Here is a 22,641-nt window from a genome sequence, read left to right as displayed (position 1 = left end):
TTATGGGAGTGGTGGCAAAAGAGCATCCGAGTGGGCTGAGCACCATTACAGTGGACCGGGCATGAGGCCTGTGCTAGAAGCCAGGAAAGCTGTTATCAGAGCAGCCTACGAGGGCTGCCTGCTATGCATCATCCAGCAAAGGACACCAGGTGTCCAGCCTAGGACACCTGTGTCAGAGATGGAGGGTGAAGTCTTGGACTACCTGGTGCTGTGCCTTCTTTCTCTCTCCATTCTTCCCATCCCTTACACTCCTAGAGGTTTTATTCTGCACCCAAGAATCTATATTTTAAAAGGACCTTGGGTAATTCTCATGTAGGTGCCTCTGGTACTGGAGTACCATTGCCCAGGGAAACTGCCTGGTAAAAAGAATCACCAGTTGCACTTGTTAAAAATCCCAATTTCTGGGCCCTATATCAGACACGTAGAATCAGAATCTCTGGAGAAGAAGCAGAATCTCTGGAGAAGGCCTAAGAATTTGTTTTTTTAACAAAGGCCCCCAGCGATTCATAAGGAAGTCTGGGAAACTGCCCTAGAGCCTTTAACTTTTTATTTTCTGCTTTCTCTGCAATATATTTAAAAACAAAACATTTACAATAAGTAAAGATATTTGCATTTTGAAAAACTAAGTACCTTGTGGAAAAGGACGGATTACAAACTGTAAGATTTTTTTCCTCAGCCCAGACTTCTCAGTGCTGCAGATCCATAGATCTGTTTACATGACGTCTTTCCTTGAAGTCACAAAAACATCTTTTTTTAAGGAGGGTGCAGCTCACAGTGGCCCATGTGGGGATTAAACCCCATATGGGGACCCCAACCTTGGTGTTGGGGGTCAGCACCACACTCTAAACAACTGAGCTAATCAGCCACCCCCACAAAACATCTTAAACTCAACGTGTTTAAATTAAAATCAACATCTTCGCCCAAACCAGATTCTTTTTCAGTGTTCCTCACATCTTAGTGATAGCATTACTATCCATCCACTGGGCCACACAGAAATCCTGTCATCTCTTACTCCTCCCTCTTCGTCAGTCCCCATTCTGCCCCATGGAATCTAAACCCATCACCAAGGTCTCCCATTTTATTTTCTAAATTGTTCCATTTTCCCCACTTGTCTCTATTTCCTTGTTCCCACCCAAATATACTTGAACTACTTCCAATACTAAGTACCACCCATAAATCCTAATTGGTACAATGCTGGCCGTGTTCATATTCTCATGCTGCAGCTGGAATGATCTTTTCAAACACAGATCTGATCAGGTCAAATCCCCTCCCCACTTCGCTCTCAAGAAAAAAAATAAAGGTTCTCAGTACGGCCAGTGAGGTCCTGCTTAGTCTGGTCTTCAGCTTCATACTGTAGCACTCTCTCTCTGAAACCTATGCCCTAGCTACAATGGCCTCCTTTCAGTCTCTCAGGCTTGTAATGTTCCCTGTTGACAAAAGGCCTTTACATAAGATGTTTCCTTTTCTCCTTTCTTCAGTTTTTCGTCCTTCAGCTCTCCATTCTACTGTGACTTCCTCAAGGAAGACTTCCCTAACCTTTCTGACCAGATGAATGGATGACCCTTTTGTAAGCTCTGGTAGCACTTACAGTGTTTTCCCCGAAAATAAGACCTAGCCAGACAATCAACTCTATTGCGTCTTTTGGAGCAAAAATTAATGTAAGATCTGGTATTATATTATATTATGTTATATTATATTATACCCGGTATTATATATTATATTATATTATATTATATTATATTATATTATATTATATTATATTATATTATATTATATTACATTACATTATGTCCGGTCTTATAGTAAAATAAGACTGAGGTTTATATTAATTTTTGCTCCAAAAGACACATTACAGCTGATTGTCCCGCTAGGTCTTATTTTCCGGGCAACACAGAACCTAGAGAATTTTGTCACAGGATTAGGTTTTTGGGATCTCTTGCACTCCCATAGTTCTTCTCTGTCTCCCTCCTCCAGTTTTTCCCCCTTTACAATAGACCTTGATGGCTCAGTTAAAACTAGAGAACAAATCTTTAGCAAGTGGAAAACATTTCTTCCCTATTCTCTTGGGAAAAGAGATCTTCCTGAGATGAGATGTAGTAATAGCATAACTGCACAGGCCATTTTTTTTAATAGTTTAAAATAGCAAAGGTTGGAAAACAAAATGGTTAAATTTCCGTATCAAAATAGGTAAAATATATATTATTTTGTAAATTTCTGGATTTGTAAAGTGCCTGACTCAGAGTACACAAGAAGTAAACTTTGGTTCCTTTCCCTTCATCCTTGAAGTTTACAAAATTGTTACTAAAGATTTTAGCAGCTAGGACAAGCAACTCCACAATGAATTATCTGGTAGCTTCCAGGATAAATTATTCTTACCATATAGACACTACATTCAGTTTCTTTCCTTACTTTACCTGTTTGTGCTGTCCAAGTTTAAGCAGCGTATTAAAATGATTATACTCTAAAATTCGTGGAAACATTTTATTATTTTAAAATGTGTATGTAACTAACTAAAACAGAAAAATCCCATGAAAAATGTTTGCACACAGGGGTGAAACACGACAAAAGTTTTTGCTGAAGTTTCTCTACCCTTCTCCACGTTGCCTTGTGTGGTTCATTTGTTATTGAGACTTGTCATTCCCATTTGACTAGGACATTTAATGCTCTTTAGCCAATGTTTCAAATCTGAGGCAAATGTAACCTGGGTGGTTTATTTGTGGGCCCGTGAAGGGAGTGTTCTGGAGGCGATCGTTTTAAGAAAACTCAGCTTATGCTGTGATCCACAGTTTGAAATCAACATCATTTGGCATTTTAAGTTTACCACACATCGCTGAGGTAAGCCTCTACTCATCAAATGACCCTTTTTGACGTCCTCTAGTGATAAAAGCCTGACGTCTAGGCTGAGTTTTATTTTTCCCCCAATGGCTTCTTTGGAAACCGGTGTCTTCTAATACGTGTAGTACTAACTTGCTCCGCTGCCCGCGGGATTGATAGCTGACCCGCGACTCTTCAGGGAGAACTCCCTTCCAGAAGCTCCCACCTCCTCTCGGTGGTCTAGGGGCATCGGGGTTTTCTTTCTCCATAGAGAGTTGGTAGAACGGGCTTTAAAAGAAAGGATAAGGGAGAGTTAGAAGCAACTGTATTGGTAAGAGTCACAATAAGTGGCATTACACCTCTGAGACGCGACGACGAGCACCCAGTTTGGCCGCGAAGCCACACCGACAGGCGTCCCCGGGCCAAACGCCCGACTCACCCTCCCCACTCGCCCTAACTGCTCGCCCAGGTCACAGTCACGTGACCCCGAGCGGCGCGCGCCGGCCGCGGCCCGGATTGGCCCGCGGCGGGAGCGCGGGGTTTGATGGGAAGGAGTTGGCAGGGCCCTCGGCTCTGTCAGTGGCGGCTGCTGCCTGCTCCGGAGGCAGGCTGCGCGGTGGCGGCCCAAGCTGGCAGAGGTGGAAGCCAGCGCCGGGCTTTGCCCGCTTCTTGAAGGTAGAGTGCTCAAACGGAGGGCAGTTCGGAGGGCTCGGCAGAGGGGAGGCGCGCTGAGCTTCTCCCTGGGAAACACGCTGCCGGTTCCCCCGCTTGCCTCTCCCGGCGCCCCCGCCCCACGCCGAGTGGCCTAAGCGCTCTGCGGCGGCGGCGGCGAGTCAAACCCGCTCGCCGGGTCCCTTTGATTGCCCCACACAATGGCAGGGGTGGCTCTGGAGTGCTGGAGACCCCTTTCGGGCCCCCAAGGGGAGGTGGTTCCTTAGCCCTGTTCTCATCGATTCCGGGGGTTTGACAGAGTTGAGCTGAGCATCAGCTCCTCGGCCCACCTCTGTCTGGGCGAAGGGCCATGAGGTCCTACGCTAAGGTATCGCGTGGAGGGCTCTACCCAGCTTCTCTTTCTGAGTTGTGCGGAGGCGCCAGGAGTTGGAAAGATCGGGAGGGACCGAAAACTGTCAGTGTCATGCTGCTCGGCCCAGGCGTGTGGGCGTGGATTATGTGCTACTTGGAGAAGCCTCTACGATTGTCCTTGTCTGAGGGATGGTGGGCGGTGTAAGGGGTGCGCGAGGTTGCTTAGGTGTCGTAAGCGTGGCAGAAGAAGAGCAAATCTAAACTACATCAATCGTTTTAATTCCTGAATATTGTGCATGCGGACTAAGAAGAGAGTTGGGATTGGTGAACTCAATTTTGCTGATGGTTCCCTGACAGTACTAAGTAAAACCTGTGACTCACTGCGTTTTCCACCTTCTGCTTTTCCCACTTGGCTTCTGGTTTGTGGGGCCTAGTGGCGACTGTTTTCTCCTTTCTCCGTGGCCTGGGTGTCACTATTGACAAAGCTGCCCCTATTCCACAGCGGTTTGTGTGGTGGTAAGCTGGTTTCAGGCATATGTTCAAACTGGCAGGGAATGCTAATCGCTTGTCCTCAGTGTCCCCATACTTTGGTTTTAGGAGGACCAATTTGATTTTGAACTCGTTTTTTAAAAGGAGTGATGCATTGAAAATTAGAAATTTAAGTCTCTCTGTCATCTACTGAGATCAGCCCAATGCTATTAATACACTTATGTTGTGTTTCTATATTGTTAAATCAAAAAAGACTATAAGAAAAGGAAGAAGTTATTGGCTATCAAACAAGTGTGATTTCATATAGAAATCTTTCTAATCAAATAATCATTTTTGGTAGTATTTAGTTCAGAATGAACACTGACTTACCCTGAAGACCAGAACTTAATCATCCTATAGTTAAAAGTGCTTTTAGAGCTGTACTTCTTTTCAGTAATTTTATTGTTTGAGCAATAAATGTAGCAGTTTGAGATATTTCAGAATTGCCTTTTCAAATAAGATATTTTTGAAAGTTAGAGTTCTAAAACAAATCTCTTTTAATATTGAATAGTACAATATATTGTTAGAGGTATTGTTGATAGTGATTGCATGAGTAGTTTCTACTTAAGTTTGAAACTTGATAAACATAAAACTAAACTTCATTTGCTCTTAAAGGCCTACAGGTTATTTTAATGGAAGGGTCTGCACAGTATTTTGCTTTATTTTTTGTACTAGAGAAAATGAAAGCAGTACAATTTCAGTTAAAATACAAACTGCAATTTTAAAATTATGAAATAAGTCTTTCTGTTGTAGGAAGTTAAAAAGAAATGCGTTCCATATTAGAAGTATTGTCTACTACATGTGTTTTCTGGCAACAGTAATAACAATGGCTACAATTTATTATGCACTTAAAATTTGTTGTAGACTGTGCCAAATGATACATTATTTCATTTAATTCATACAACAATTCTGTGAAGTATAGGTATTTTCACCACTTTACAAATGTGGAAACAGGCTTAGAGAGTTTAATCTACCCAAGATCACATAGACAGTATGTGGTTGAGCCATTTTTTTGAAACTAGACCTTTTTTTTACTCCATTATTTTAATGTGACTTGAAGTGAGCTGAAAATTTAAGAATAGCATGCCCCAAGATTTTAAATTCTGACATCCAAGCCTGAGTGTGAGTTGTAGTTAATAGAAAACACCCAAATAATATGGTGGACATTGTTATTCATTGAAAAACACGTTAGATGCACCTAGCTTTTAAGGTCATGTCAGGTTCCATTGTGATAGAGTGGAGAGAGACTCTCTGTACATGTTCATGGAAGAGTTCTTGGGGACAAGCCACTTGAGATTGAGCCATCTGTCCACTCAAGGGCAAGCAAATTGATTTATGCTTCAGAAAGAAATGCTAGTTATTTGGTTCCCATGTATTTTCCATGTGTTGAAGCAGAAATGAACTAGAAAACAGCCACGACCACAACCGTTAAAACAACAATTTGAATTGAGAAATTAGAATGTGTTAGGCACTGCTGTAAATACTTTAGAATGCATTATATCATTTAAGCCTTTCAATATTTAAGAGGGTCCTTAACTATCCGTACTTTGCAGATGAAGATATTGAGTAACTGAGGTAACTTATTTGCCCAAGGTTTCATAGTAAGCAATGGGCCACAGCAATTGGAGTTAAGATGTTTGGGTGGCAAGGAGGGAAAAAGAGTTTGAAAATAGAAGAGGTATGAAAATTATAGAAAAATAGTTAATTTATTTAATTTTGTTATGCTTTCATATATTTTGGGAAGTACCACCATTAGTTGTGCATTATAGTAAATCAGCTTCTTTAACAAATACTAGAATTTGGTAGGAAAACTGCTGGAACAATGAGGTTGACTGGTTCTTTGATTACAAACCTGAAAGTGTGGATATGGCATTTAATGACTATTGCCCTACTGTTGGAGAGGACAAATTGAAAAGCACAATCCTCCGCTTCAGGGATCTTGAAAGTTGAGCCAAAGTTTGTTTTATTAACACTAAAACAATTCTCCAAGCAAATAATTAATGTCAAAGTTGGTATTAATTGCAATTTTATGCATATATTTCATATTACACTTATTTTAAAAGTGATATACAGTAAACAAGTAAAGGCAGTGCTGGTAGACTTCTGGTGCCAGTTCTGCCACTAGCCAGAGCTGCATGATTTTGGCAAAACATTTTTAGCTTCTCTTCCACGCAGATTTAGGCATTCATATGAAGGAATTAGGCTACACGATACACTGTAGTAGCAGTCTCTTGTGTTTATAACTCACTTCCCACTTCAGTAGCTCTGTTTACCAGCTATCTGAGAATGTCAGAGGTGCTTTCATGTATTTTATATATAAATATTCCAATCTAATCTATATGCAGCAGACTTTATGTCTGATTTTGCATTATTGAGAATAACTGGTTACTTTTAAAAAAAATCAAAACTAAAATGCCGGTGTCTGGCTCTGTTACTTAATATCTTTGGGGCCTTAGCAAGTTATTTCATTTCCCTAGCCTGAGTTTCCTCGCTTGTAAAATGGAGGAATAGTAGTATCTAAATGATAAAATTCATGTAAAGCATTTGTTGTAGGCCCTGCTAGAAAATACGTGCTTACCAAGTATTTAACTGATTCTATCATTGTTGTTATTACTTTTAAATATTAAAAATTCTGATTTGTGATGGCTACAAACTTAACTTTGAGGCATGTTACTCTGTTACAAACCAAAATGTGTAAGTCAATTGTGTATAAAGCACTGTGCTAGACACCATACGTTAGTTCCAAAATAGTGGGATGATGTATACTTTGAAAATACCATGTTAAAGTGGTTCATCTAAAGCTTCCCTCCCCAGTCACCTTTCTTGGTGATTGTTTTTAGCATCTTGAGACAGTTTTAAGATCTATTTAATGTCTTACTGCAGAAATTTATACTTTTATTCATTAAAGTTCATGGAGTTCCTACAACTGCATTTTAGAAATTTGAATACTGAATTAACATTGAAAGATTAATAATATTTTGACTGCAACTTAAGTGTGGTTTATAACGTTCACTATATTTATAAACATCAAAAAATTTCAGGGCAGATTATAGGTATTTCTGTCCCTAGAACTTACTTGTAAGTGAAAGTATTTCATAATTAGGCTCTTCGTTACTTCTCTAACCAAGGAAGTCCAAGACAGATATGGTTTATGCTAATTCCAACCTATAAATACTGTTGCAGAGTGAATGTGCTAACTTGGTACTGGCATTGTTTTGTGATTACATACATGGTTAAAAAAAAAAAGTAGAATCATGGCCTAACTTTTTTTTGATGGAAATGAAGTAGTTTTATACATTGGTAGTATATACTGTAGTTTGGTAAAAATATGTAAGTTTGGAAGTATACTTTTACTATTTCAACTTAGAAGAATAAAAATTTATATAATTATTGACTGATAAATTATTTTAAAATGTAATATTGCTGATACATTTTCATACATATGGTACTATTATAATAAATTTTAGAGTAATAGAAAAACAACTAAAAGAAGGGGATATATTATACAACTAGCTGACATGAGGGTCAACTAACTTGAGGGGAACTTAGACACAATTTCAGAGAGAAATGTTTATTTGAGTGTTGAACAGCAGTGAATAGATGAGAAGTCTGAAGATAGAGTGGCTTTGGGCCATGTGTTTTTCTGAGCTATTGGACAAATCCCTAAACCTCTTTTCACTTAATGTCCTTATCTGTAAAATGGTAATAATGAAGGCTGTCGTGTGAAAAGTGGTAGTATTATTAACTCTAACTCTCAGAAAAGAACTAAGGCTCAGAAACATTGATTCACTCAAGGTCACAGGTAGCCTTGTAATCCTTATATTTTTTATTGAAAATTCAGTTGGCTTTCTATTATTACTTGTAAGGTCATGTTATTCTAAACATTGTAAAACACCCCTAATTCCAAATAACTAGTTTAGTTGGGAGACAGCAGAATGATAGAAATAGTTGTATTTAAGGATATAGAATGAAAGTAATATAGTAAAACTTTTTTTACAAAGAACAACACTTTAAAGAACAGAAAATTGCAAAGCGGTATGAATATACACTTCTAAAATGCCTTGCTGTTAAGCCTTTCCAGATTTTTGTACTTTTAAATATGTACTGGTTTGGAAGAAAGGATTTTTTTTAGAAGGTGGACTTTACCTCAAGACTGTCTAACTTAAAATTCCACATAAGTGGAGTCCAAAGAAATTAATCTTTTATAATATTTTTAGGCAGTATTACATCTAAATTTTATAGTAGGTATACTGTGTGTTATAACTTAAATTTTTAAAAAATACTTGCTTTATTTCTAGTTGTGAATTCCTTCGGACAATTGATGATATTTATCATTGTGCTCAGTTTCTACAAGTAAAAGATGGGTGGATTATTTTCTCGATGGAGGGTAAGTTACTTTTCTTTATAGCCAGTTTGTAGTCTAATATAAAAGTGTCAAATAAAGCTATTTGTAAAAGTCTCCTTTGTGGTGTAGAATTGAGTGGTAGTTTGATATTATCCCTTACTCTGTTTAATTTTTTATCTGTCTTATGAATTAGTTTTTTATTTGGACTTTAGTAGTTTTACTTACTATATAGTATCTAATGTCTCTGTTTAATGAATTATTTCACTCTGACCTATGAATTGCTTTTATTTCTCTATTTATGCATTCATGTACAAATGGTATCTTTTCTTGTTTTCTTCTCATTGTACCTAAATTTCAATGTCATTTGAAAGAGAGTTGAAATTAAGTATGGTATACAATACTTATGTTTTTACAAGCTATATCCTTTTGCTTAAAGCTTGTCACAAATATTTACTGAAGTCACACTAAATATACTTTTAGGAATTATAGGTTAAGCAAAATTAAAAATGCAGTTTGATTTTATTGGTTAAGACTTTAGAGGAAGTATCTCAAATTTAGAGCTATAAAATTAAAATATATTTATAAATGCTCTTCTCTAATATAAGAGGAGATAACGTAGTCTAGGACAAATTAGTTTGCTTATAATTTTTGGACTCCTTTTTAATAATGGAGTCTAGCAATACTTGGTACACAGTTTTGTTTTGAGCTATTGCTAGAACTGTTTTATTTTGGATTGGCATTATATTGACCCCCTCACCCCCCCAAAAACTTTTTAACAGTTCTGCCTAAGGATCAAATTTATCTGTTCTTCCTTTGTCTTTCTTGTTAGGTTAAACCATATGAAATTGCCAATATTCAACAGCTTTGACTTACATAAATAGCAATTTCATGTGGTTCAACCTAATGTTAACAACGCTTGTGGGAACTACAATGAATTGATATTCATTACACTCTTAGATTGTTGAGTATATAATTGGTAAATATTTTCTCAAGTGTTGTATGAGTCATTTAGGCTGGTTTTTATTCTAGGTGGTATAAAAAAAATCTTTAACAAGTAAGCTCAGCTCTAATGAAGTATTCTTAGATGCCCTTTTAAAATCTGACCTTCAAAAAAGTACTTAAGGAATTCACAATGAAGGTAGCCTATTGATTTTGACCTCCAGAGTCCTAAGTGAACTTTTAGCAATAGTAAATCAGGCCATCTTTAGTCTTGAATTTTTTAATACATAATTTTTTTTTGAATAATCATAGCTAAGAATATTTTTCTTGAAGGAAAATTTGTTTGTATAAAAGTGTGTTTTGTTGGGATTAAGAATGGTAAAAATTGAGCTATCAGAGTTGAAAAGTACTTCTAGGACTAAAAAGAAGTATGAAAATGCTTATTTAATCTTATATAGTTCTGTTTACAATTATAATTTTTATTTGAATTTAAATCTTATTTATAAATAAAGAGGAATACATAGTGCCCGACAACATTTGAAAAAAACAATTTTGGATAAATACGTTCTTTTATGATTAAATCAAGGTGTTTCTAAGTTTGCAGTAACAAGTTTTAATGCTGTGTCTTATTTTTATTTCTATAACAGACAAAACCTTCAACTGTAGAAGTTCTGGAAAATATAGATAAGGTATGTTCAATGGCTCTGGGGCATTTTAATTCATTTTATGTAAATATTTTAGTATATATTATTTTGGAGCCTGGATCTGGTATGGAAATTTAAAGATGACGTAGAGCAAGCATGAGAACTTTAATGTTACATGATCTCAAAAAAATTCAAAGTCTATAAGTGACTTAAGAAGACTGTGTCGAGTAATAGAGAATGAAATTCTGTTTGAATGAAATTAGATCTACAGCCTGGTGTAAATCAATGTTACAGATAGTATAAAGTAGATTTTAAAATGGTCTGCAACAATTTTTATTAAATAAGTTTGCAAACTTCACAGCTTGTTATGCCTTCTGTCATTATAAAAAATGGCTATTCCTTGGGAATACTGAGAGGGATGAATAGATTGAAAGAATATAGGATGGGTCACTGTTTCAATTTATATTCTTTCTTTTTATAGCCAGATTTTTTGTAGGTGTTATCCAGGAAGAATTATTACTTGTTTGGTTTAACAAATACTATTTATTGATGCCAGTTTCATACCTCTGATCTTTGCTAATTTGATAGGTTAAAAATAGTATCTGAATTTTGCATTTAAAAAAGTAATTTGTCAGAGCAGGCATTTTTAAATTTATTTTAATCTTCATTTTTAGTTTTCTTTTTCGTGTTCCTTTTAAAATATTAAGGTATTATATTTCATTGTACTTTAAGAGTTCTTTATAACCTCTCATGTTAAAAATTTTGTTAATATTTTAATATATTTATGAAATTTGAGATTAATGTAAAATAATTTTCTCTTAATAGGAAATTCAAACATTGGAAGAATTTAGGGAAAAAAATCAGAGACTACAAAAATTATGGGTTGGAAGATTAATTCTTTACTCCTCAATTCTTTATCTGCTTACATGTTTAATTGTATACTTGTGGTATCTTCCCGATGAATTTTCAGCAAGACTTGTCATGACACTCCCATTTTTTGCTTTCCCACTGATGTAAGTAAATTGTTCTTTTTGTTGACCTTTGCTCTTTCTGACCAGGTAGTTTAAATGTATTTAGTCTTTTTTTCATTAGGAAATAGCAGTGTCTCAGATTTAATAAATTTGTTTTTTATTTTTCAGTTTAAAACATACTTCTTCAAAAAATAGAACAGTTGTTTTAAACCTTTCTTTACAGTACCTGAGGAATATGACCCAGTGACATTAGTATTAATGGCTCTACATGACAGTCTTTTATGACACTCTAATAGATGGTCATGCTTCCCTAGGGGTACAGGGCATGGAGAGGGCATTTCAGATTGTGGGTAGTGGCAAGTAACAGAGGGTTTGTAAAACAAAAGGAACAACTGCCCCAATGATTGGAATATATTCCATCTATCCCATCGCTCTTCTCCTCGTTTTAGTTACTGCTATAAAGCATTTGACCCTTATAGAAATATTTTATAACATAGCACATTACAGAAGTTGTGTTGTAATTGAGAATTTTGAGAGACAATTGAATAAAAAAATGTGTCCATTCAATCAACATTTGTGGGTACCAATTGTGTAGACATTGGGTTATAATGTTGTATGGTACACAAAAAATACAAAATTTGTGACTGTAGCTGTTAGGCTGCATACATTAAATTAAGTAATAAGCATGATGAATATCATGAACGAGAAGTACCTAATGCTATGAGAGCATTTAACAGGGGCCCTTGCATAGTCTCGGGTGGAGGTAGGGTCAGGTAAAGGCCTTTGTATTCATTATTGCTGCCACAAGTTTAGCAGCTTAAAGCAACACACATTTATTATGTCACACCTGTGTAGTCAGAAGAACCTTGGTTGGGTTCTCTTGTTAGGGTCTTAAAGATCTAAATCAAGCTTGTCAGCTGGTCTGGGGTCTTATTGGGAGTCTCTGGGGGACAAATCTTCTTGCAGGCTCAATCAGGTTATTGGCCAACCTCTGCATCTCTCCGACTTCCTGTTCGGCCCTTGGCTGAGAAAGCTCTGCTTTTAAGGGTTTAACAGATTATATGGGACCCAGCAGGATAATCCAGGATAATCTCCCTATTTTAAAATCAACTGAATAATACTTAATTAGATCTGCAAAGTTCCTTCACAGCAGCACTTAGATTACTATTTGATTATATAACCAGAAGGTGGAAGTCTTGGGGAAGGAGAAGGATATCTTCAGGAGTCTGCTTACCACAGCCTTCCTGAGGAAGTGATGTTTGAGTTTAAGATCAAAGGGATGAGTATGTGTATCAAGGGCTTGTGGTGTGCATGGTGGGTCGTGTTTTAGGCAGGAGGAACAGCGTACCTGAAAGCCCTAAGGCGGGGGGAGCATTGGGATAGAGCATGGTAGGTTTCAAGAATTGAAAGAGGCCAAAGACTGGATGATAGAGGAGTCTGGATAGTTAGGCAAAGGATATTTCTTGTGGCCTTTTAGTTCATGATAAGGATTTTAGGCTTTACTCTAAGAGTTCTAGAAAGCCAGTGAAGATTTTTAAGAAACAATATGACATGATCATATTGTTATTTTTAAAATACCATTGAGGCTACAGTATGGAAAATGAATTAGAGAGGAATAAAAAGGCACCTGGAGCAGCAAGTTAGAAAGTTATTACATTGTCTAGGGGAGAAGGGATTGATGGTGATTTGCACTTGAGTCATGGTAGCAGGGAAGAGAAGCACAGTGGATGGTTTGAAGAGATTTAGGAGGTAGAACCGAGGCAGTATGGATAGGTTCTTAGTGGTTAGTTGGATGTGGGTTGAGGGGAAAAATTTACATCAATGACGAAATCCAAGTTTATGGCTTGGGAAATTTGGTTGATGGTAGTGTCATCTAAATAGGGAACAACATTAGGAGGACCAGGTTTGGTGACCACTGAGACTAAAATACCTGTGTTTCTATTCAGAGAGCTACCAAGTAGAATGATTAAGTATGAGTATGAAGCGCGGGAGATAAATTTGAATAGGTGATGTAAATTTAGGATTTGGCAGCTTATAAATGTCAATCAAAGCCATCATCTATTCGTAAATATTGAGCACCTGCAATGTGTTGCAGGTGGATTGGGCTAGTCTCTAGTGATTGAGAAAGTAATGACAAGATCTGTGTCCTCATGGAGCTTACATTCTATTGGAGTTGGACAGACAAAAAATGAGAGACAAGTAAACAAACAAACATAGTTAATTTAGAGAGAGATAAGTACAATGAAGAAAACAGTGTGATAGTGAGGAATAAGCTACTTTAGGTTGGTCCTGGAAGGTCTCTTGAGTAGGTGAAGTATGAAATTTGAGTTGAGAGCTAAAGTATGAAAAAGGACCAGCATGGAAATAGTTGGAATTTATGGAATATTATTTGTATATACAGTATATAATAGCATATATATCCATAGAGAGAGGTAGGAAATGATTATTCTCTAATTATTAATGATAATTCTCTCTAGGTGGTAGAATTTTAAGGAGTGATTTTTTTCTTATGCTTTTTTAATTTCTTACAAAACCAAAATTAAAGAGTTGAGAAAAGATGTTTCCAAAAAGAGAGAACAAAAAAATGCAAAGGCTGTGAAGTAGGAGAAAGCATAACTTATTTGAGGGTCCAAAAGATAGGTATATCTGGAATGTGTGATGGAGAGAAAGAGTGGTACAAAGGGGGCTGCAGAATCAGGTAGGATCTAGATCATGGCGGGTCATAGAGAGATTTGAATTTCATTTTGGGTGAAATGGAGCGCTTACAAACGTTTTGGTGGAAGAATGGCCTGGTGAGACTTAGGATCAATATGTGCTGCTTTAGAGATTGAATAAGAGGAGGACGAGTAGAAATGGGGAGCTCAACTAGGCTGTTATAGAAGTTTAATCAAAAGATGAATATGGGTTAAACTGCCCAATGGCAGTGGAGGTTAATAGACGACTTGTAAATGTTTTGGGAGTAAAACTGAGACAAGTTGAGAGGAAATGGGAGGTAAGGGAAAAGGAGGAATCAGGGTGATACTTAGGTTTTTTGGTTTGACATGAGGGAGGGGGTAGGATCTTTTTCTTTGGGACCACTGTAGTAAAATTGTTTTGTTTGTTTAGTCTTTGTGCAGGGCACGATTTCAAGTTGGAACTTTTGGAGCTCATACAATTTTAGCTTTGTATGTAGATAGAAGAGCCAAAAATTGAGTGCATGCATATTACAGAATAACTGGCTCTGCCGTGTCAAAATTTTCCTTCTCTTTTGAAATCTTATGACATGCTTCTTCTTTCAGGTACCGTAGTGAATTTTATGATGCTGAGCCCCTTTCCTTTCTTTCCCTTTTATTTTTTCATAAAAAGAGAGGAGAAAAGAAATTTAGAAAGGGCATATGTGTGAGATGTTTAGTTGACTTAAGCATTTTTAAAAACTTTTAAAAAACCCATTTCCATATAAAAATTGATTTTCTGATTATAAAAGATATCTGTCTAGTTGCAAAAGAATGTCTGACCGCTGTGCTGATTTTAATGGCTACCCACAAATTGTTGTCTACTGGATTTGCTATTACGATTCAGAAGACATTTTTGTTTTTGGCAAGTAAATCATATACTAATTGTTTTTAAAAGTAGAAAACTTCATTTCTTTCAAAATGTTTGGTTTTTCTTCAGTTTGATCATTCTACTATTTTGAGTATGAAGCTTTGTTGTCCTTACTGTGTCCTTCTGCCTGTTCTGCATCACCTGCATCTAGTATTTCTTGGCTTGTTAAGCTTCAGAGCCATTTCTCACTTTGTCTCATTCACGTCTGTGACCTGATTCTCAACTGCTGCAGCTTCTATTTCAGTGAGCTTTTCACTTTTGGAAGCATAGACCAGTTATCCAACAAAGAATAGAATTGTCCTCCTGATTGATGACAATCAAAAAAGCATGAAATAAAACACAACAACGTGAAAGTGGATGTTGTGGTAGACAGAAGGCAGACTTACCACAGGGCGTTTTCTTTACTGTGAAATGTGAGCTATTGCCCAAGCTTTAGCCCTGGACTTTTTTCCTTTGGAAACAAAAGTTTTGAGATCTGGACCAGGGTTTCCTTTAAAGAAATGGAGGCAGAGGAGCATTAAAATGTATTGCTTTACTCATTACTATGTGCATTGATTGCAAAACTTAGAAATCCACCTGATAACTGCAAAAGGTGACTGCTGTCTCTGCAGCCCGTTTCCCAAATGCTTTTACTGGACATAAGCATATATTGCAAATCATAACTATTCTAAAGTTATCTTTTATGGTAGCCTATCAGTACTCTATATAAGATGTTTTGAGATTTTATTATATCTTTCAGGATGTAATATGGAGGAACTTGGTGTTTTCTGCCTTTCAGGTCGAATAATACATCTTTGATCTTTTCAATTCTTATTGAAACTGAAATTATAATCTAAATGCTGAATTTATTTCTTAAGAATCATAAAGACTATACTCCATACTGAGGGAAGGTTTGGGTCATAGTCAAAATTTTCTATTTCTGCATTATGCTGGCTGATATGCTTTACCTCGAGAGTTGGTTCATTAACTATAAGCTTTGCCTTAACGAAATCTAAGGGTAATCTTATAGACTTTTACTCCTGATTACCTTATTCTTACAGATGATAACTTTCTAGAAATTCCATTCCCTGTAAGATCATTTCAGAGATCAATTAGCGTAAAATGTTCACCTTCCCAGAGGATTTAGCCATAGTTTTTCTGTTTTTTTTTTTTTTTTTTAAATTCCTTTTTGCTGCTTAAATGGGGTTCTGGGGGAAATTTTTAAGCAGAAGAACTGAGGAAAGTGGCACTGCTCCTGTTTCTCAAGTTTTCTTGTTTTTCTACTAAATTGAAGCCATTTGAGGATAGAACTTTGATCTTACCAATTTTTATGCCTTCATCACACTCCTCCTCCAGCCTTTTGAAGAAAGTTAAACATTTGTTGTATGCACTCTAATCAGAATAGAAAGTATCTCTCAACTATAGTTGGCGCTTAAAGGAGAAGGTATCTATAAACATTTCCTAATATTTACTCAAGGAGAACACAGTTGACCCTTGAACAATGTGGAGGTGGGAGTGGGGGTAGGGGGTGGGGTTAGGGGGTGGGTTAGGGGCAACAATCCCTAGAATAGTAAAAAATCCTCATATAGCTTTTGACTCCCCAGAATCTTAACTACCAATAGCCTACTGTTGACCAGAAGCCCTACTGGTAATATAAACAGCTGATTAACACTTATTTTGTATATTTTATATATTATATATTGTATTTTTACAATAAAATAAGCTAGAGAAAGGAAAATGTTATTAAGAAAATCATAAAGAAGACAAAATATATTTATTGAAAAAAATCTACGTATCAGTGGACGTGCACCGTTCAAACCTGTGTTCAAGGGTCAACTGTATTTACTCTTGTAGGTAAGAAAATCATCTCACCTACAAAAGCATTCCTTTCATAATATTGATAAATATTTGAATAATGATATTCAAATATTGAATATCTACTTGAAAAATTCTACTTGATAGAATTTTGTATTTAAAGAATTATGTACCTGAGACATAATTAAGAGAAATATTCTACTCTTGGATGGGAAGACACAATATTGTAATGAGATTAGTTCTCCCTAAATTCATATAAAAATATGATCACAATAAAAATACCAATGATACGTTAAAAATTTTGACACAGTTATTCTATAATTTTTAATGGAAAAATAATCACATAAGAATATCTTGAAAATTCTAAAAAAAGAGGAATGCAGAGGTCTACCAGGCATCAAATGCATTATAAAGCTTCATTAATTAAAAGTTTGGTACAGTGTGTAAATAGAGACACAGACCAAAGAATGAGACATGAGAATTCCCAAAAGGAATTTTTCTATGGTTTTTATGTTTGATAGAGCTGACACTTCAAATCAAAGGGGAAAAATGGTGGTGTTATATCCAAAAACAAACAAATAAATAGCTAGATAGATAAATAAAGTAAAGTAAAAAAGTAAGTCTTGATTCCTACCATGTTTTTTATACCACAATAAATCATTGTTATTAGTTTGTCTGAATGTAAAGGTTATTCTTGCTAAACCCTTTGATTCAATAAATGGACAACATAGTTAACATAGTTATACATATTGAGACCTGTATATCTTTTCGGTTTTAGCTTTAGGTAATATTTAAATCTCATCTAGAAACATTTCAATACATTGGAGAGGGCTTATGGGGTTGTTGCAATGAGAGTATTTAAGTTGAGCAGAAAGGATGCATGATTTCTCTTTAAGCTATGCCTGTCTGTGTCATTGTTGAAACCAAACAGGAGTTTCTGCCTGTAGCATGTGTATCTTATTTTCATTATTCTAAACGTGGATTTTAGGCTTTACACTTTGAGAAGTTTATCTTGCTACCTCTTTGTGAGATAAAGTTTTCCTTCTCTGGTTCTGTTCTTCTGAGTCCCTGAATGATCTCCATTGCTTTGGGAGCCCTTCCACATATTTTGAGGATTGGGCTTTAGCTGTATCAAAAAAGAAATTTGCAGTTTTGTTTTTGTTTTCCTTGTTTGGGTGATTTCTAAGAAAAGGAGTGGGGAAAGAAGATTATGCCACTATTCTCAAGTAGGAGTCATTAATAGTGTCTTTAATAGCTTCACAAAATGTTGCCACATTTTCACAAATTATATGTAATTATTGGGAGAGCAAAACTTTGTCAGGATAACTGAAACGTAGATTCCTGAAGCACTTTAATTCTTTTTCTAAATTTTATTTTAAAAATACAAAAGAATTCCATTTAATTTAGCCTTAAAGAATAGCTAACTTGGATGTTGTACCTTTTCAAGTTTTGAAGACTTGATGCGTGGAAATTTTGTATTACTTGATAGCTCATTTTCTCCTGCAGTAGTTCTGATAAAAACCAAATGGAGAATTTATTGTTCACCCTGGGGGGTTAGTGAGTTTTATTTTGAAGTAAGGGAGTCTATTTCAATTCTTGTAGTTTTTACTCTTTGAAAACTATATATGCTTTAAAAAAAGTATCTACTCATTTAAGAAAATTTACTGATTTCCTACAGAATTCCAGTCACTTTCTTTTCAGTTCCTTCTTTTATCTTTTCTGTTTTCTTTCCTTGTACTTTTTTCTACATTATCTCTCTCGGCTTGCCACTGTTTCAGTGGCTTTGCAGTGGATAAATAATATAGGACTTTTCTGTTGTTGTAGAATCTTTGAGGGTGATGAACAGTGTGTTTATTTAACCTTCTCTCATTTTCTTTCCCTTGATAGGACAGTGCTCAGTGTCTTTTTTAGTCTTAAGTCATTGTGCAGGTGCCATGTAGGAATCTGGTGCTGGTTGTTTGGTGTTTTCATATCATAAAAATAAATTACAGCAATGTAAAAAAGCTTGTATTAGTTATCTATTGCTGTGTAACAAATTGCCCTAGAATTTAGTAGCTTAAATAAACGTTTATTACCTCTCATAGTTTGTGAGGGGCAGGAATGTGGGGACAGCTTAGTTGGGTGGTTCTGGCTCAGGGTCTTTTATTCATGTATAAATTGCAGTTAAGCTGTTGGCTGGGGCTGTAGTCATCTCAAGGCTTAACTAAGGCTGGAGAATTTACATTTAAGCTCACACATGTAGTTATTGGCAGGTCTCAGCTCCTGATCACTGGCTGTTTTCAGAGACCTCTGTTCCTCACCACATGGGCCTTTCTATAGAATTTCCTGAATGTCCTCATGTCACAGCAGCTGGCTTCTCTCAGAATGAGTAATCTAAGAGATAGAAAGATAGTGAGTGGAAGAGAAGACCCAAGATGGGAGCTGTAGTCTTTTATAACCTAATTTTGATGTGACATATTATCACTTCTGCCATATGCTATTGGTCACACAGACCGACACTTGTGAGAGAAGACTGGACAGTGGTGTCAATACCAGAAGAACGCGTTCACTGGTGACTACCTTGCAGGCTGACCACCAAGAATAGCAATGATAGTTTAGAGTCATGAACTAATTTTCATGCTTATTATCTGAATTTATATTCAGATATAATTTATTTCTTTTATAAAATGATGAATAATGTTTGTATAGTCTGCCATGTTCTATGGAGAAAGAGGTATTTTGCTATATTTACTTTGAATTTAAAAGCTGACCTTGATAAGTTTGTGATTAGGATCATTTTTTGATCTTTTTTTAATTCTTTTAATTTCATTTGATGTCTTATTAATGCAATGCTTAAACAATTATCCTCATAAAATCTTTGGAAGGAGGTGTATAGCTAAATTTACGTATCAAGTATTTATATTAAGGTAAGATTTTTCCCCTCTAGATAGCTTATTCTATTTAGTAGAGAAGATCCCTCCAATGTTAAATAATAGGAAGAGAGTGGCACTTACATTTGTATAATGCTCTGGATTTGTACAACATACTTTTCCCTTAATGCATGGGAATAGACAAATTTTTGGAGTTGATGCTTACTTAGTAAGAAGGGATTATATAATTTGTTCTTAATCTTTTGTGGGGTTAATAGACCCCTTTGAGAATGATGGAAGCAGTGGTCTCTCCAGAGAAATGCATTTATGCACTCAAAGGCAATTTTGCAATTCAGGGGACTCTTAGAACGTCCATGGATTTTAGATTGAGAACTCCTCCTTTGAAAGCACAGATAGACTTCTGATGGTCCCTGAAACAAACGAGTACTTTTTGATTGTCAACATATAAAATGAAACAATCTACCTAACTCTCACTGGAAATGTGTATTTGTTTTCATTTTATATGGCTTCTAATTTACTTATTCTAATGATGGTCTTTTTGTTTCTGAATTTTGTTTCCTCTGTAGCATCTGGAGCATAAGAACAGTGCTTATTTTCTTCTTCTCCAAGAGAACAGAAAGAAATAGTAAGTTGATTTTCTAAGTTCTTATAAATGCATTACAAAATCCATTTTATAGTGCATTAAAAAATCCGTCTTATAGTGCATTGGTTTGTAATTGAATGGTAGGTTATGAAATGCTGTATTGAAATGACATCGTGGTAAATATTGAAGAGGTTTACTGTAAAGCGTAAGAAAGGTTATGAATGATCAAGATGGTTCTGTTGTGTTATTTCTGTCTTGTTCATTTAGAATTTTTATTTACACTAAATGAATTCATTTCTTTAAATCAAGAGAAATTATATTTGTTAAATTAATCTATAGAAAACTTATTGAGTAAAATATGGTAATTAATTTATTTTATTAATTACACCATTCTCTTTAACCTCACAGACCATAGGCTTTTGTTTTTAATCGAAGTATGGAAATTATGATAAAATCTTCTGTACTTGTTCTGTGTATGTACAGATTTTAAAGATTTTCAGGTCTTAAAACTCTGAACTGTAATTAACCAAACCTATGCAAATTTCATTTGAAATGAACTTTATATGTGACATACTTTTTCTTGTTTTAACTTTTCATTATAGAAAATTTCAAATATATACAAAAGTAGACTGAATAGTATAATGAACCCTTGCATACCTATCACACAATCTAAACAATCATCAACTCATGGTCAAGCTTTCATTTTTACCCCCACTTCCCCCACGTCCTATGTGACTCTGGAGTATAATATATTCCAAATATATCTATCCATAGCAGACTAAAAAAATTAACACAATACATTATAATACCTAAAAAAGAATTTTAAAAGAAGTCCCAAGAAACACTGGTTAGTAACTTGTGTAAGTTTCAGGTGTCCAAATTGTAATTAGATAACCTCTGTATATGCTATAGCGTGCTCACTACCAATAATCTAGTGAGCATACGTTTGGTCCCCTTTACCCATTTTGCCCTTCCCCAACTCCTCTTTCCTTCTGGTAACCACCAGTCTGTTGTTTGTGTCTATGAGTTTGTTTTTGTTTTGTTTGTTAATTTGTTTCTTATAAGAGAAGTCTTAATATCATAAAATATTAAATATAAACATTAAATTTCTAATTATCTCATAAGTATCATTTGCTTTAAAAATATTTTGTGTGTTTGACTCAGGATCCAAATAAGGATCATACAGATACATGATTTCAAACTGTTCTCCGTGCTCATCTGACCATTCCTGGTAGACTTCCTTGACTCCTTTGCCCTCTTTCCCAGCCTATTTGTCTGGTAAATCGTACCTTGTAAACCATACCCTGTTCAAATACAATTATATGCTTAATCTATGACTGGCAAGACCCTACCCAGGTTAAAAACATTTATATGGTTAATCAATGCCTGTAGCAGAAAAGGTAAATTTGTTAGAGGAAAATCAATCATACAATATGTTGACCAGACTTACTTAAAAATATCTATGATTGCAAATACCAAATGTGCGCATATACTTAACACTTCTACCCAGCCACTCTCACCTGATGTCTCACTTTAAGGAGAAAATAGATGTAGGTAGATGGGAGCTCCCTTGCCACCAAATGTATCAAGTTAGCTCCACCTGTTACTCAGTATGTTGTCATCTTCATGGTATTCTGAGAGACTGACTTTGATCCCATCTCTGGTTAAGCTCCCATTTCTGCTCTGGATTCTGGATACTCTGGCCATCTCAAGAACGTTGCTCTTGCAGTTATCCCTTCCTGGACTTATCCTCTCCTTTGCATCATCTGTGTCTATTGGATTGTCCCTATTGGCATATAATCCTGCCTCAATACAGTCATCTGGTGGGAAAAAACCCTGTGCTGACTCCATATTCCCTTGAATCTAGCATACATTTCTCTCCCCTTCAAAGTCCTCTCATGTCAAAATTATCTTGAATCTGACCACTTTGAACCTTCTTTACTACTATTGCAGTTCTAACTCAGGTCATCATTTCTTGCTTGCACTACCGCAGTGGCTTCCTAACTGGTCTATTTTTAAAGTACAAATCAGATCTTGTGGCTCTTTTGCTTAAAATTCTTTAATGGTTTCCCTTTGTAACCAGAGTTAAATCTGAATTCTTACCCAAGTCTCTGGCCTACGGCCTATTTCTCTAACTTCACCTCCTTCCACTCACCTTTTTTCACTTTTGCTTTAACCACACTAGACATCTTTTGTTCTACAAATAATTTTAAATTATTTGAACCTCAGTTTTCTTATTTATAAAATGGAAACAAGTATTTGTTTGCAAGTATTAAAACTATATGTGAAAGCATATAAACGCTGCAGAGTGTAATAATACACATGTGGGCTGATGGTACTAATTTTTCTTTATCAATTCTTATTCTTTTAAAATTATTCTTGCCTTTAAAATTTTTGTTGCCTTAATGAGTTAGTACCCAGTGTAATATTAAATTGAAGTGGGCATAGCAGGTACCCTTGTCTAGTTCCTGAGTAAACCATTAAGTATGATGTTTGGTATGGTTTTTAAAAATACTGATATTTTTTATTAGATTAAAGGAAGTAAGCT

General features: G+C 35.7%; 1 protein-coding gene across 4 annotated transcripts in view; it reads left to right on the top strand.

The window, feature by feature from the left end:
• Nucleotides 1–22,641, top strand: part of LNPK (lunapark, ER junction formation factor) — a 77,916-nt gene that overhangs the window by 4,819 nt on the left and 50,456 nt on the right. Inside the window, exons 1-5 of one of the 4 annotated variants that reach the window (XM_074338307.2) lie at nt 3,332–3,489; nt 8,664–8,752; nt 10,297–10,338; nt 11,119–11,306; nt 20,077–20,135. In XM_074338307.2, coding sequence (XP_074194408.1) covers nt 8,726–8,752; nt 10,297–10,338; nt 11,119–11,306; nt 20,077–20,135 — 316 coding nt within the window. In that variant the 5' untranslated portion in view covers nt 3,332–3,489; nt 8,664–8,725. Of the gene's footprint in view, nt 1–3,331; nt 3,490–5,752; nt 5,941–8,663; nt 8,753–10,296; nt 10,339–11,118; nt 11,307–20,076; nt 20,136–22,641 lie in introns of those variants that run through there. The other 3 variants (XM_074338301.2, XM_088794492.1, XM_088794491.1) reach the window with 3 other exon arrangements.

The sequence above is a fragment of the Rhinolophus sinicus genome, chromosome 17, assembly GCF_057876585.1.
Source record: "Rhinolophus sinicus isolate RSI-liver-muscle chromosome 17, RSI-T2T, whole genome shotgun sequence".
NCBI lineage: Eukaryota > Metazoa > Chordata > Mammalia > Chiroptera > Rhinolophidae > Rhinolophus > Rhinolophus sinicus.
The sequence above is the reverse complement of the archived record's forward strand: the minus strand, read 5'-3'. Positions and strand labels throughout refer to the sequence as shown.